Source organism: Balaenoptera borealis, assembly GCF_965194805.1.
Source record: "Balaenoptera borealis genome assembly, chromosome: 8".
In the NCBI taxonomy this organism is placed as follows: Eukaryota; Metazoa; Chordata; class Mammalia; order Artiodactyla; family Balaenopteridae; genus Balaenoptera; species Balaenoptera borealis.
Genome location: NC_138865.1, coordinates 78,872,901 through 78,888,936, shown reverse-complemented (window position 1 = coordinate 78,888,936; position 16,036 = coordinate 78,872,901). Strand labels below are relative to the sequence as shown.

Sequence of the window (16,036 nt, the reverse complement as noted above, 5' to 3'; positions counted from 1 at the left end):
ACACATTTCTCCAAAGAAGACATACAGATGGCCAATAGGCACATGCAAAGATGCTCAACATAGCAAATTATTAGAGAAATGCAAATCAAAACTACAAGGAGGTACCACCTCACACCACTCAGAATGGCCATAATTAAAAAGTCTACAAGTAACAAATGCTGGAAAGGGTGTGGAGAAAAGGGAACCCTGTTACACTGTTGGTGGGAATGTAAATTGGTGCAGCCACTATGGAAAACAGTAGGGAGGTTCCTCAAAAAACTAAAAATAGAGCTACCATATGATCTAGCAATCCCACTCCTGGGCATATATCTGGACAATACTATAATTCGAAAAGATACATGCACCCCTATGTTCATAGCAGCACTACTCACAATAGCCAAGTCAAGGAAACAACCTAAATGTCCACCCACAGATGAATGGATCAAGAAGATGTGGTACATGTATACAACGGAATACTACTCAGCCATAAAAAAGAACAAAATTGTGCCATTTGCAGCAACACGGATGCAACTAGAGAGTATCATACTAAGTGAAGTAAGTCAGAAAGAGAAAGACAAATACCATATGATATCACTTACATGTGGAATCTAAAATATGACACAAAAGAACCTACCTATGAAACAGAAACAGACTCACAGACATAGAGAGCAGACTTGTGGTTGCCAAGGGGGGAGGGGGGTGGGAGTTTGGGGTTAGCAGATGCAAACTATTACATATAGAACTGATAATGAGTTCCTACTGTAATAGCACAGGGAACTACATTCACTATCCTGTGATAAAACATAATGGAAAAGAATATGAAAAGGAATATATGTATATGTATAAATGAATCACTTTGCTGTACAGCAGAAATTAACACAACACTGTGAATCAACTATACTTCAATAAAAAAATAAATTAAAAAAAAAATCTCTGACATACAAATCCCTTCTAAACCCTGACCTCATCACCTTTTCCTTGAGGAAAGGTATTACTGCCCTGCAGGCCAACATGAAGGCCACCAGGAGCAAAGCAGACCCTCCCTTCACAGCCTGCCCGCCCCCTTGTCGATGCTTCTTGCCTTCAGTTCCCAATCCTAGGAATGTGCTTTGAAACAGGGCCAAGGTGAGAGGACATGAGGATTCCTTGCCATGAGGTCAGAGACTGGGAAGTTCTGAGTAGAGATTTCCTCTCATAAAATTAAAGCTTTGGAATATGCCAGAAGGAAAAAATGCCAAAGGAAACGGTCTTCCCTTAGCCGCCTCAGTAGGAGGGATGATACTAGCGTCAAGTACAACAAGGACAGGGGAGCCAGGCCCTGGAAGGTGGGCAGACGTGGTTTTGGGACCAGGTGTAGCTGTTTTACTATTAAAGGGTCAGATGCTGAAAGCAGTGTTTTTGGGGAGCTATGGACAAATGAATTCATAACATCCGTTTACATCTCTCGGTGCCTCCAGTCCCCTCCCTCCACTCAAATTTGTCTACCTTTTCTGGGGTGGCTACTTATTTTCAGCACTGAGATGGAAGACAGACAAAAGAACAGCACTTTAAGAAATGCTCCAGACCAAGAAGATGCACTCTGAGTGCAGATCTTATTCCCAGGAGGTAATGATGGGAGAGGCTAAAGGAAACCGCCAAGATCGGTCACCGAGCATCTGAAATGCCTGTTTCTTTTCTCTGACACAAGTCATGCAGCACTTTGGGGTTCAGCACTTTGCAAAGAGCAACGCGGATGTCTGCTGTTGAAGAATGCATGCAAGACTGAAGCCAGCGACACTGTAATCCACCAAATGCCTGTGATGCAACCCACAGCTCCCCTGCTCACAAGTTTCCCCACTGAAGTCATTTCCAGGGAAGCCAACAAGAAATACTGAAATATGCAGGAAGAGCCCAGAAAGGCTGAAGGGACTGAGTTTTCCAAGCAAACAGCAACTGTGGAGGGACTGTTTTTCTACAACGGAGGGGGCTCCAGGGAGAAGAGCTGCACATGTGTGAAGCCAACCTTTGCACTTCACCAGGGATCACCTGGATACTCCAAGTTCAATGCAAATGCACAGCAGTAAAGAAAAAAAGAAAAACATCAAGAAAAAGGTCTTCCCTGGTTTTGGTAACAACAGCTGGTGTGACCTCCATTAATCATAGAATTGGGCATCTGCAGGCCTTGCTCGCTGGAGAGAAGCCTCAGGCAGGTAGCAGCAATGACCTGGCGGCAGCGGAGACCCCTGTCTGTGGAGGGAGGAGGGCGTGCCCAGCGACTGAGATACCAAAGCATCCTTTAGTTCCTTGCACCTGCCTACCCTTAACCTGGCAAACTGCGCTTCATAGAGTACGAAGCCCAGGTTTCCCCATGCCCTAAGGGAAGACATTAAGTTTTAAAGACGAACACAAGAAGACTTCTGAGCACAGAAATAAAATGCAGTGAAAGACTCTGCAATCTGTACTCCTAGTCACTATCACCAAGAAGTGCTACTGCTCTCTGTTTTTCTCACTGTCCTACAGCAGATGAAGTTGGAGATTTTGAAAAGCAACTGGCAATTCCTGAGTCTCACTTTCAGCTCTGCAGGCTTGCATTGGTCTTGGCCTCTCAACTCATATGGCATATTGTCATTGTCCTAACAGAGATCACCACTGCTGTGGACACCTGGCATGTGTACAGGCGGCTGTGTCAACATAAGAGGTTGGCTTTCATTTGGACTGCATAGGCCTTTGACAATAAGGTTTTTGCCCCTATTAAATGTTCCTCTTGGAGAGAAACATCAAATTAAAGAAACTTATAGGCTTTTGGCTGTGGCTTGTATTTTAGAACCATAATGGGAATGGGGTGTATAAGGCAATCTGACATTTCCCCATCTGGTCCCACTTGTTGACAAGTATCCCCCACCCATGCTCTCAACCACTTGAAAAGCCAGTGGAGCAAAAGAAAACTTGTGCTAGAACATTCTGGCCTTTCAGCAGGGTCCTGGCAATACAATTACCTGCTGGAGAAATGTTTGGAGGAAGTATGGAGAAAGGAAGAGGCTACTAAGAGAAAGTAAGTGCCCTCTTGGCCAATAAAAACTAAAGGGCCAAACTTTAAAACAGTGGTTAGCAAACTACGGTCAGTCCTCAAACCAAATCCAGCCCCTGGCCTGTTTGTGTAAATAAAGTTGTTATTGGAACACAGCCATACACATTCATTTATATTGTTTACAGTGGCTTTTGCACTCTAACGGCAGAGTTGAGTAGTGGCAATAAACACAGGGCCTGCAAAGCTCAAAACATTTACTAACTGAATCTTTGTAGAAAAAAATCTGCCAAAACCTGTTTTAAAACAAATAGAATTTCCTTTAACTTTGGAAAGTGCTCAGGCAAGAGCATTCAGTTAATCTGTAACAAATTCCAGCAGACACTTAAGGGCAGGGGAGGGCATCTCAGAGGCCTAAGGAATTAGTGTTCTGCACTTCTTTTATAGGATAAAGAACAACAGGTGGCCCTCAATTTTTCTGCAGCATCCTTTTAATATTACCCAACTCTTAAATGTTATACTGTTCTGTGCCTACAGATTCTAGGCAGCTTTGCACTCTCTGTTTATGTGTGGGCAGTGAGAGATATGACCATCCCATCATGATGCGTAAGTGGCGTTCCCCCCGGCCCCGCCCAGTTTTTAGGTTAGTAAGAAATTAAAGAACAGCTGTATATTTTTGAATTAATGTTTTTGGGGTTTTTTTGATTTATACCCAGGAGTGGAATTGCTGGGTCATACGGTAGTTCTGTTTTTAGTTTTTTTGAGAAACCTCCATACTGTTTTCCACAGTGGCTGCACCAATTGACATTCCCACCAACAGTGTACAAGGATTCCCTTTTCTCCACACCCTCACCAACATTTGTTACTTGTGTTCTTTTTGATGGTGGCCATTTTGACAGGTGTGAGGAGATATCTCATTGTGTTTTTGATTTGCATTTCCTCTGATGATTAGCAGTGTTGAGCATCTTTTCATGTACCTGTTGGCCATCTGCATTTCCTCTTTGGAAAAATGTCTATTCAGTTCTTCTGCCTGAAAAATGTCTGTTCAGTTCTTCTGCCTATCTTTTAATCAGGTTGTTATTTGAAAAACTATATGCACCCCAATGTTCATAGCAGCACTATTCACAATAGCCAAGATATGGAAGCAACTTAAGTGTCCATCAACAGATGAATGGATAAAGAAGCTGTGGTATACACACACACACACAATGGACTACTACTCAGCCATAAAAAAGAATGCAATTTTTGCCATTTGCAGCAACATGGTTGAACTTGGAGAGCATTACACTAAGTGAAATAAGTCAGAGAAAGACAAATACTGTATGACATAACTTACATGTGGAATCTAAAACTACAATAAACTAGTGAATATAACACAAAAAGAAGCAGACTCACAGATTTAGAGAACAAACTAGTGGACGGGGTGGGGAGAGGTAATATATGGGTTGGGGAGTGGGAGGTACAAATTATTGGGTATATGATAGGCTCACGGATTATCCGTACAACACAGGGACTAGAGCCAATATTTTGTAATAACTGTAAACGGAAAGTAACCTTTAAAAATTGTATAGAAAATCATGATCCTACAATATATGTACATGCACAATCCTCGACTTCTGAAAAAATAAAAAATAAAGCACAGTGGACTTTTTCGAGCCGAAAGAGTCGCTGGGTGTCATTGTGACCCCTGCACACTGGCGGTCAGGGGCCATGACTGTACCTGTTGGCCAAAAGCTGGGACCTGGTTCCTGAGGGCGAGGTCAGGTAGATGGCCAGGTCTCCCCTCCTGGGGTGGGTGATGGTGATGCGCACAACTACGTGCTCCAGGTAGCCGACGTGGTGGTTGGGATTGTCGGAGCAGCCCGACGCTTTGTAGACGGAGCGCACCGCGCTGTTGGGCCGAACTGTCCTGCAACAGAGAGAAGGGGGTTTGAGCAGAGCATGAGGCAGAGCTCGGCTGCGTGAGCCTGCAGGCCTGGCAGGACCGCATGATGCAATGCAAGCCGTGGTCACCAGAGACTAAGGGACACAGTGTCATTACCCAAATGATTAGGTCGTTTAAGGGAGTAACCCTGGTTAGGGTGGGAAAGGTGCAAGTGAGAGGAAAGGGGGAATGAAGGTTCTTTTATCTTCATGCAGGTAGTGGATATCAATCTTGTTCAGATAGATCGCTGGCCCCTGGTGCTGGAGTGTCTGATTCAGTAAGGCTGGGGTGGGTCACAAGAATGTGCCTTTCCAACAAGTTCCCAGGCGATAGGGATGTTGCTGATCTGCAGAATCCACTTTGTGACCCACCAGTATAGGGTACTGTGGTACAGTGGAGGCTTGGGGATGACTATGACCTTGATTCAAATCCCTGGTCTACCATTTCCTTTCTCTATAAGCCAAACACACACTCTTCCACTTGCCTACAGGCTCCTGTCTTCTTCACTAGCTTCCTCCTGTGCCACTGTGCCCCTTGAACACTGGGTTCCAGCCACACTAGCATTGGTTCAAGTTCTGGGATAATTCAAGTTTACCTCAGCCACTTTGCATACACTACTCTGCCTCTAGTGCTTTTTTGCCGCTGTTCCTATGGCTGACTCTTCTTTCATAGTCAAAGCTTAAATTTCACTCTCTAAGATGGTCACTGAACCATAGGAAAAACACGTTCCCCACCTTTTATTTTCTACCCTTTTTATTTCCAGCATTCACTTATTGTCATTTGTAATGATCTACTTATTATATTATTTTGGTTTGACTCCCCCGCTAGACTGTAAGCTCCACAAGGGCAGGAAGCATTTCTTATTCCTGTTTCTATCCCTAATTATCTAGCCCAGTGCTTGATAGCCAGTAAGTGCTTGACAGCAAGAAAAATTGTTGCTGAATTGGTAAATGAATTCGTGAATGAATAAACAATTATTCCATTTGATCCCATTTCCTCCTTTGTCAAAAGGGAATAATACCCAAGTTGTTATAAAGTTTTAAGAAGAAAACACACATTGTTTCTAGCACTTGGCTTGACCTATAGTAAGAGCTCAATAAATACTGGTTAACTTTTTACTTCTTTATTTTTTTTTTCTCTTATTCTTTGCCAAAAATAGGTAGAATGGGAAAAAAAAACTTAGTCCACTTATTTCTGCTTCCTAACAATTTCCTCAAGAATTATAATGGCTCTAGTTTTATTACAAACCAAAGTTCTTATGTATTTTTCCGAGCTAACTCTCTAAAAAGAAAGCTGAAAGTAAATTACTAATAAAATCACTAAAATAAATCCTATTCTTCGGATTCAGCACCTAGGAGAGACTTCACTATCACTTGATGAATCCAATCAGCACAGCCTCCAATTTTGTGAGGCTGAAACAGGGGACTAAGCCCTGGAATCTGAGTAAACTGTAATCTCTTTTACTGTGCATCCTGCATCACTCTTCAGAGAACTACATGGTATGTAGTTAAGTTTCCAGAACATAAGGTTTAGTTTTGGGAGTATGCCAACTTATGGGGAATACTTCTACCATCAAATAGAAATATTGACAGAGTAGACACTTGAAGAATGCCCATCTGTAAGGGTTCCCCCACCCCCTTGTAAGATACGTTTTTCTTTTAAGGATCCTTGAGTTATACTAGTGTGTGTTTAATGGCTTAGGGTCTTAGACATTCTATTAGAATTTTATAATTACATTAGAAAAATACTACACAAATTTCTAGTTTCCATGTGCAACACAGGGCTGTCTCAAGATATCTGCGCTGGCCTAATCTCTTTTAGGGCACTGTCATGCTGTCTGCTTGCAGCAAACATTACTTGATTTGTCGGTCTGTGCTCTCCACACACACGTGCTGCTGGGGAACGGTGGTCCACTTTTCCGCCTCCATCACCATGGCTTCCGCATCCATCAGTCCAAATCCATAGAGATGGCTCACTACAGAAGGCAAGAAGTTGGTCAGCTTTACCGTAGTTAGCAGCAACCTATGCCATATATGTTGAGTTATACTTTCACACAGTAGAAAACCCAGACACAACCCTACGGGAGCCAAGCTTTCTTTCTAGCAATGATTAAAAAAACAAATAAAACAAGTAAACAATCATAAGAAAATAAGATGAATGCATATTATTCATTGAATATGTTCTATAGTAACATGACTACCATTTATGAATTGTTACTACATGGTAGGCACTAGCCCATATTTTTACATTTAATCCTCCCAACAATCTTAAGATGTTAGTGCTATTATTATTATCATTCATGGATGAGAAAACTGAGGAAAGAGAGAAACTTGGCTAAGATTGACCAGCAATTCAGTGGTTGAGCCAAATTCTAACCCACATAGATTTGCTCCCAGGCCTCACTGTTAACCACTTGTATTCAAGTGATAACATCACCAATTTTGTAAGATAAAATAATTAGTAGGTTTAAAGAGAAGTGTATACAACTTCAAAAATACAAATTTTCTGACCTATCTAGTATTTTGGTTGAAAATCCTGGAAGACATAAATTATTATCTTTCCTCTGGCATATGAAAAATTTATTAAACTTCATGCATGAAATATTTGGAGGCCTCTAGACTTTTATGCCAGCTTCTTATCCTCGAAAGTTATAAACTTTTAGTTCTCAATGAGAAATACCTATTGATCTAAAGCTAACTTTGACATAACTGTCTCAGAAGTTTCAATTACATATAGGAATATTTTAATGATGATACAGTGAGATCTACATTTGCAGCTCTTTCTAAAAATACTTTAAAATCCCAGTTGAATGCTTAAAATCTCCACCTTGCATTAAACTCTCTCATATCTTTATATTTAACACAAAGTCACACTTCGACCAGATTTGTTGCCTAAAACATTTCCTTATAACATGAATTACTTTATGCAAAAATGTCTAGAGATGCCCATGCTTATGGATTATTTAAATACTTCAGCTTGAAATTCAAGATATTCTATGATACAGTCCCATTCTACTTTCAAAACAACCTCCTTACCAAACCTTTTGCATTAGCAAGGTCAGTCACTCCTCTGCAATACCAGTCGTATCTTGCTCTTTCTGCCTCACTGCCTTTGCTCATGCTGAGCCCTCGGCCTGCAGTTCCCTCACTCATCCTCTCTGCAGAGTCAAACTCTACTCTTCTAAGTTCCTGAAGGCCTAGCTAGTCTATCTTCTCCTTCTTGAAATAGTCTCTGACCGATAAAAGTCAATAGACATTTACTGAATTTCAACCATCTGTGATGAGTGAATTTTCTCCTTTCTAGACCTATAACTTTAATTAATTTGTCAATCCATCTGCCCTTCTGCCCATCTAGCCAGCCATCCATTCATCCATCCGTCCATGCATCCGTCCACCTATCCAGCATTTCTTGAGTGCCTTCTATGTGCCAGGCATTGTATTATGCACTGTACTTTTTACCTGTGTCATCTATTGAATTGCTAATTAACTCTCTGTCAGCATGTCTTTTTACCCCAAATGTATTATAAACTGCTTGATGGTGGGAACTAGGACTTATATTTCTTTATATGTTTCATGGAAGTTAGCAGAACTTTATACACATGGGAGGAAATTATAGCATATAAAAAGGAAAATTGTGCTAGGATTCAGAAATACTGCTCCATTTCTTCTATTTGCTAATCATATAACTTTTGGGAAACAAGATAAAATATCTAACCCACAATTTCCTTGTTTGGGGATATTATTATCTATCCCATCACCATTACTAAATTGATTATTATTATATATCCTACATGAGAAAATCTGTGTAAAGAACTATACAAATGGAAGGGCTCATTATTATATCAGATACTCAGCCAGACAGGACATACTGAATAAAACAGAATAAAAGTACTTTGCTATGGCAAAGATATATCTAGGATTTCTATACATGTACTTTTGCAACTTTTATTATAAGTGATTTTTTTCTTGATTAAAAAGTAATGTATGGGGCTTCCCTGGTGGCGCAGTGGTTGGGAATCTGCCTGCTAATGCAGGGGACACGGGTTCAAGCCCTGGTCTGGGAAGATCGCACATGCCGCGGAGCGACTAGGCCCGTGAGCCACAACTGCTGAGCCTGCGCGTCTGGAGCCTGTGCTCCGCAACAAGAGAGGCCGCGATAGTGAAAGGCCCGCGCACCGCGATGAAGAGTGGCCCCCGCTTGCCGCAAGTAGAGAAAGCCCTCGCACAGAAACGAAGACCCAACACAGCCAAAAACAAACAAATAAATAAATAAATTTTAAAAAATAATAATGTATGTTCATCGTAAAAACTTGTAAATACATCCAGAAAAGAATAAAATAAAACTCATCAGTAACCTCATCACAAATCAGTAAATGCTACTAACAATTCTATTTAGTTTTATTTACATAATATTATGTGAGGTAAGCTTGCCGCCTTAATTAAAAAAGATACAGAGTAACCCACATAATAGAGGAGAAATGTCAAATTTGGGCTTAAGGAAACAAAATTGTGCAGATCTTTTGTTAAAGTTCATATAAATCCTATGTTGTCACTTATCACTTAACCATAGTCTATATCATTTCATCATGAATACTCTAAGGTATTTTCTTTCCCTGGAGGAACTGAAATTATTGCCAAAGATACAACACTAGGCTAACTCTGCATGGTGCACAAATATCCCCATACTAGTGTCAACCGGTTTTAAACCCGTACAATTTATCATTTAGTCTCAGTTTAGGGAAATGAGATAAGAGATTTGATTGCTAGGAGGGAGGTAGGGAAGAGGGTAAGTGGGGGCCTGGGGAGGGAAGGGCTTGAATAGTCTGCAAAGTGGGCGCCCGGGCCCCAGCTCAGCTGTGCACGCTGCTGTTCCCCACCTCCCCACACCCCACCCCCAATAACTGTCAACTTAACAACCTTTGGGACGTAAATTAACACACAGAATCATCAAACACAACAAACACTTCATGACTGTTAAACAACCACTCGAGTTAAGTAGAAAAGCACCTTGAGTCTTTATGAAGGCCGTAAATTTGTTTCGGTTTCCGATTCAGTTCCTACCCTCCAGAGACAAGGTCTGTTCACGCAACACTCAAAGGAGGTGTTCGGAACAGAGGCTGAGTAGCTGCAGTAAAACTAGAGACTGGCAGGTCAACAGAAAAAAGAGTGTATATTAATAAAATATTAATAAATGAGGGAATCAGAATAGATCATTGAAGTCCATTGAATCAGTAATGGAGATTTTCAGTATTTTAAATTATTTTAAGATACTTGAAATTGTGTATCTGCCCACAATCATGATACACAGTCTAAGAAAAAAATGAAATAAATTTATTTCTTCTTTTTTTGGGCGGGGGGGGGGCGGTGCTGACAATATATCAACTCTGTGTATTCTGACTGGCAGTTATTTGTTTGGTTTTTGGCAAATACTAATGAGAAGATAATTACAGAATGAATGTGTTGGGAAGATAAACTCCTTCAAAACATGGTGTCAACAGGGAAACAAGCCATTAAATGGTATGGGAGCACTAGTAATTCTTCTGAGCTATAACTGACATGTAATAATTTTTTAAATAATATCAAGTTTCACACTCTAAAATTAGCTATAAATTCAGAAACACTGTTTTGTTTGAGTCAACCATTTGAGTCAAGTGTTGCCCATCACACTGTTACCACTGTTACCATGCCCCACCATGGAGTATGATTTCTTACAGTGGCTGCAGAACACCTGGCTTAGAGATGAGGTTCCATATGTATTTGGGAAGTGAATGAATGTAACCGATTAGAGAAATTTTCTTTAATTCACCAAGTGGCATAAAGTGTTTTTAGGAGAACTGTAAGGGGGAATTAAGAGGTCTGTTCTTTTTGTTACTGACTACTATAAAGTCATCAATAATACTCAAAATGTATTCAAGTATAGAACCAATATTCCTATTTTAAAAATTTATGATTACTTGTATAGCAAATACACCATGCAAACAACTGGTTGTGATATGGCCATTCCATAACTAAAATAGTTTTATCTATGCACGTTTTTCATGCCAAGATCAGAGCAAATCCTGAGCCTGAAAGTAACTTCATGATGATCAAGTGGGACCTCTCTGTGCAAGCACTGTGCCAAATGCAAAATTCTTTGAATTCGATATTTAGAAAGACACTGAGGGAACAAAGCATGTATATAGATTAACTAAAGATCTCGAAGCACAGTTAAGAAATGTATTTCAGAAAGTACATTTATCTCTTGGTAGAATGATGCTGAACAAGCTTAATAAAGGGAATCTGAAAAACTTGCTTAGCATTATATTTGTTCCATTAGGCTGCATGACTGTTTATGCAGATGAGTTCCGAAAAGTGGGACTACCTTGCACCAGAAGTTTAACTAGTTTTTATGCCAAGTAATCCAAAAGCTTCCCTGCTTGGACTAGTCCGATGGCCGAGAGAAGGCGGGAAAATAGATAATGTTCTCCGGCAGGTATATTTCCATTTTTTGATGAGACCAGAAGTGCCAAGAGGAGCTAATCATTAAATACACAAGTAAACAATTGCATAGTTCAAAAGCAGATACAGTTAATTTAGACAATAGTGCTAGCTATGAGACCTAAAAAAAGTCAGTTCTAAAGAAAAGTCAGAAAGCTCAGTAGGAAAAGAAAAATTAGAAGTTTCAGGCACAGGAAGCTATAACCAGGGAAATTTGGTGTACTTCTGTCTCTCTTAGTGGACTATCCTTGCTGATGCCAGCTATTTTAAATCTTTTTTAGAAAAATACCATACTGAATAGATATTTCATAACTCTAAAATGGCTATTAGTAAAGCACTCTCTATATACTAAAGTAATTGGTTGGGAAAATGTTGTGTGCGTGATTTGTTTTTAAAAGTTTTTGAGCTCCCTGAAGTACGGCTTTCTGCTACCAGCTGTCAGATGTACAGACAATGCTATGTAGCATCCAGTGTAAAGGAGGGCAAACAACAACAAAAACCATCCAAGTTGCCTATGAGAGATTAAAAATTTTTCCTGTGACTGAAAAAAATACAACTAAGTGACAGCTATCCATTCCTGAGCATTTAATATAAAAGTACAGCCAATTTCTTCCATTGAGGAAATCATTTCTTACGACTAACATGACTAAATGCCTAGGTTTACCCAGAGGTGTCCTGGTTTTAGCACTGAAATCCTGTGTCCTGGGGAAAGCCTTCATTCATGGACAAACCAGGAGAGTGGCTACCCCACGTGGAACCAAGGGAGAAAGGTGACGCTCTTACGGAGTGGTACAGAGCTCTCACATCTTTTAAAATCAATAATCCAGTAACTAGAAGACGTATGGGCATCCTGAACTTGTATTTGTTGAGATGCACGTGATCATCAAAATATAAAACATGGTTGATAAATTAGGTTTAATTATTCAATTCTTAGAAAGGGTCAATTTCAATACACTTCACCAATATAAGCTAAGAATTTATACCATTAATTATGATATCACTCATGGGGTTTGGAGCACCTACTATGTATTCAACACAATGAGGCTCCAAAAGAAACAGAAACTGCTGTGTGTTCTCAGGCCAGCAGGAGATGAGACAAGAATAACTGTATGATTTCACTAAGAAACAATTAAAAGCGAAAACTGTGTAGTCACTGTGTAAGTGTAAAAAGACTTCAAAAGAGTAAGAAATCAGTAAAAAAAGACAATGGATGTAAAGCAACTACTAGAGCCTGCTCTACACAAAGTACTCAATAAATGTTAGCTGAAATTTGGAGTCAGGTAAGATGACCCAAGAAGGGAAGGTGATATTTGGACTGGGCTTTGGTGCCCACATCGGATTCAGTGAGGTGGAGATGCAGGGAGGACAACCAGGCACCAGGATGGAACCTCCAGTTAAATAATCATCAGGTCTGTGTGTGGTTCTTTGGTGCAGTGAGGAAACCAGCAGCCCTGGCGTGTGGGGTGAGTGGTCAGCAGGGGATGGGCCTTAGCAGTCTACATGGTAGGAAATAAGGGGAAGAGAGTGGACTGAGGGAGAACTGGATGCCAACCGTGACAGTGGGGTGTCTTCTGCCATCAGTCAGGCTGTTGCTATTCTATTGATACTTAAGGGTAAACCACCAGACTGAGAGGTAGTTACGCAAAATGCAAATTCCTGTCTTGAGGGGGGCTGCTTGATCTGCAGGGTGGGGTTGAAACTCTGACTGAGATCAAAGAGCTCCTGCCGCTGTGAGAGTCCTCGCACCTTTGGGTTCTTTGATCGTCAATGTGCTGAACCACCTGTTCTGAAATAACTGCTCCCACCAGGGACCCTGCGCCTCCTGCACCTACTAATCAAGCCAGACCAAACGTGCAGAATAAGCAGAGGGCGTGCAACGCACCCCATTGCACATGCATGACGTAAGTGCTTCAGTACTGCTTCTTCTAAAGTAAAAATAAACAGCTAAATACGAAAACATAAAATGTAAGATTTATAAACATGAAGAAGCGGAAAGTAATACTCTTCCGTCTCCTATGTCAGCACTTCTACACTTAAACATCTCGATAGATGAAAGCCAGGATGCTTGCAGAATTAGCCTTTTCTTCTCTTTCCTTACTCAGACATCTATCTCTTCATTACATACCCTTTAAATTTCAGTGTGAAAGGCACATAAGCTTCTTAGAGAATCAGAACTCTAGTTGCAGTGCCTTCTTCTGCCTCTTCCTACAAAATGCAGACTCCCTGGGGGCAGGAAAACCCTGCAGCCAGCACCTGCCTTATTGCCTTACTTTGCATGTTTTGTTTCCAGTTTTCCTTTGCTTTTCCTAAAATCACAGGCTCTACTAACAACTCCAGCCAGATCCAAAGATGCCATCCATCACCAGCACTACTGAGGACTTGCATGTGGAAAGTTTCCAGACACTGATGCTTGGCTGTCTGCGGGGTCTGCACTTCAAAGCGCCCCTCAGGATGTGTTTGGTTAGCAGCTATAGGTAGTCAGACAGGCTCGTCATTACAGAGACGAAGTAAAAAGAGTTTAGGAAACCACTGCTGAGTTCTTCTCCTCCATGTACAATGTACTTCATTATACATGATTTATATGTACACAATTTATTATATATGCATATATAAAATACATATTTATTCTAATCTTTTAAAATTTACAGAGTTAAGATAAGGAGATATGCCTGCCTTCCCTTAAGGGTATTTAAGAAAAGATAAACATGTCACATTATTTTCTCCTTTTCTCTGGCCATTCTTTTGTTTGCTTCCAACGTGGTCATGATAGGCAAGTAATTTGCTTAAGGTAATTGACTAGTATTTCTTGAATGGAGGTAGGAAAACTATTTCACCATCTTGGGGAAACTTAGCCATGTATTCCTGGGCACACACAAGCATAGATGCTGTGCTTGCTTTTAGGAAACTAAGGTTGTTTGGACAGAGATGAGAACAAAATAAAAAATGTACTACAAGGGCCTTTGGGTAGAAGCTAATTGAAGATTAGACTGACCATATAGCTCCCCAGCCTAGATCTTCTTGGTATATAACTTGGATAAACAATTACCAGACTGGGATCTTGATAAGCCAGCAGTCAAAAATTCTTACTTGTGAATTATTCATATTATTTTTAGATAACTCTTCACTTAATTTTCGTTTACTTTTGCTTTTTTCCTTAAATTCTCATAAAAGAATGGAATAGAAAATCTGGTTGATATTTATTTCAAGTGAGTGTATTTTCATACTCAGTAGTTAACAGAGGTTGCAAAGATATGGTTATTTCATCTAACTACACCAAACATCCATGGCTCACCTGATATGAAGCCATTACCCACTGCTGATATGATGGTTGGCAAACTACAAAGAGTGACACATAGAAGAAATTATTCCTTGCAGCTGGGAATGTCACCTTCTGAATGGGAAGAAAGCTAACACTTATCTTTCTAAGGTTCAAGTATTATATAAGGCTTCTCATGAACATTCCTTTTCATTTACATAAAACTCAAATAAGGGACAATAATAAGGAAATTTCTGTAAAATCTCAGAAAAATAGGCCATTAATGAAGGCTGCATATTCTCTTAGAAGAAATAATACTTGAGATGGTTCTTATATCCTGGACTAAGATTTGGATTCATGGAGGTATAATTCATGGGGAAAGGAATGAGATATTTGGAATGGTGGCTTCCTCAAGAAACCTGTGTGGGCCTGGAATCCCATGGATGGATTTAATCTGGAGGTAATGGAGTAGCCAACATTCAAGGAAATGACATCATTTAATTAATATTTTAGAAAGACTGATCTGGCATTGGTGTATGGGATATGAAATGGCAGACGGATTGAGGCAGGGAACTAGTTCCTTCAATGGTGCAGGCATGGAAGACCATAAAGAAGGTTATGGAAGGGGTGAAATGAAATAAGAGATCAGATAAGAAAGGAGCAATGAAATTTCACATCTCGCACTATGTAGGATACATACTGAGTCAGAGTAAATTGGGTGATCTAGAGAAGGATACGCCCTGATGACAGAGGTAACTTTGGGGGAGAAGTTGTTTTGTAAAAGACAATTGACAGTTCCGTTTGGCAGTTTTGAGTTTTAAATGACACAGGTGAGCCTTGGGCAGAGATTCTAGGTGGGTAATGGATGAAGTCAATGCTGAAGATGGTAGAACTGAAAATCATTAGTCAGGAGGTGGTACTTGTCATTTAAAGGAAGGTGGGGATGTGAAGGTGGAATTAAGAGAATGTAAGAGGGAGGGAGGGAGGAAGGGAGGGAGGAGACGGGGAGAGAGGAGGGGAGAAGGAGAGAGAGCCAGAGCACTCTAAACAACAGACCTTAAGGAATGGCCCAGGTGAGAGGAAGGGAGAGAAAGGACTCAGGAGAGTGTCAATGAAGAATGGGGCTATATCTTGGCATCACAAAAGGCAAGGAAAGACAGGTCTGGACTGGGTAGATCAAAAGCATGAAATCCTAGAGAAAAACAAGGAGGCTTCTGGCTTGGCAAACAGAAAATGGTTGAAAATCTCAAAGAGTAATTGCACTTCAAAGGTGGAAGTGGAAACCAGATTGAAGAAAATTACAAAGGGATTAAACAGTAAGGAAACGGAAGCAGCTAAATCAGACTACTTGTTGGGAATTTTTAGTTGTGTAAGGAAGGACAGAACTAAGGCAGGAG

At 40.5% G+C, this 16,036-nt stretch overlaps 1 protein-coding gene and 1 long non-coding RNA gene across 10 annotated transcripts in view; one reads left to right on the top strand and one right to left on the bottom strand.

The window, feature by feature from the left end:
* PCSK5 (proprotein convertase subtilisin/kexin type 5) overlaps positions 1 to 16,036 on the bottom strand; it is a 465,151-nt gene that overhangs the window by 184,768 nt on the left and 264,347 nt on the right. For all 9 annotated transcript variants that reach the window (XM_082401326.1, XM_082401328.1, XM_082401327.1 and 6 more), the window contains 2 exons: positions 6,765 to 6,882; positions 4,704 to 4,892 (listed from right to left, as the gene is read on the bottom strand). In XM_082401326.1, coding sequence (XP_082257452.1) covers positions 4,704 to 4,892; positions 6,765 to 6,882 — 307 coding nt within the window. The remainder of the gene's footprint in view (positions 1 to 4,703; positions 4,893 to 6,764; positions 6,883 to 16,036) is intronic.
* The window catches only part of LOC309633131, a 99,449-nt gene that overhangs the window by 75,352 nt on the left and 8,061 nt on the right, over positions 1 to 16,036 (top strand). The gene's annotated exons all lie outside the window — the stretch shown is intronic.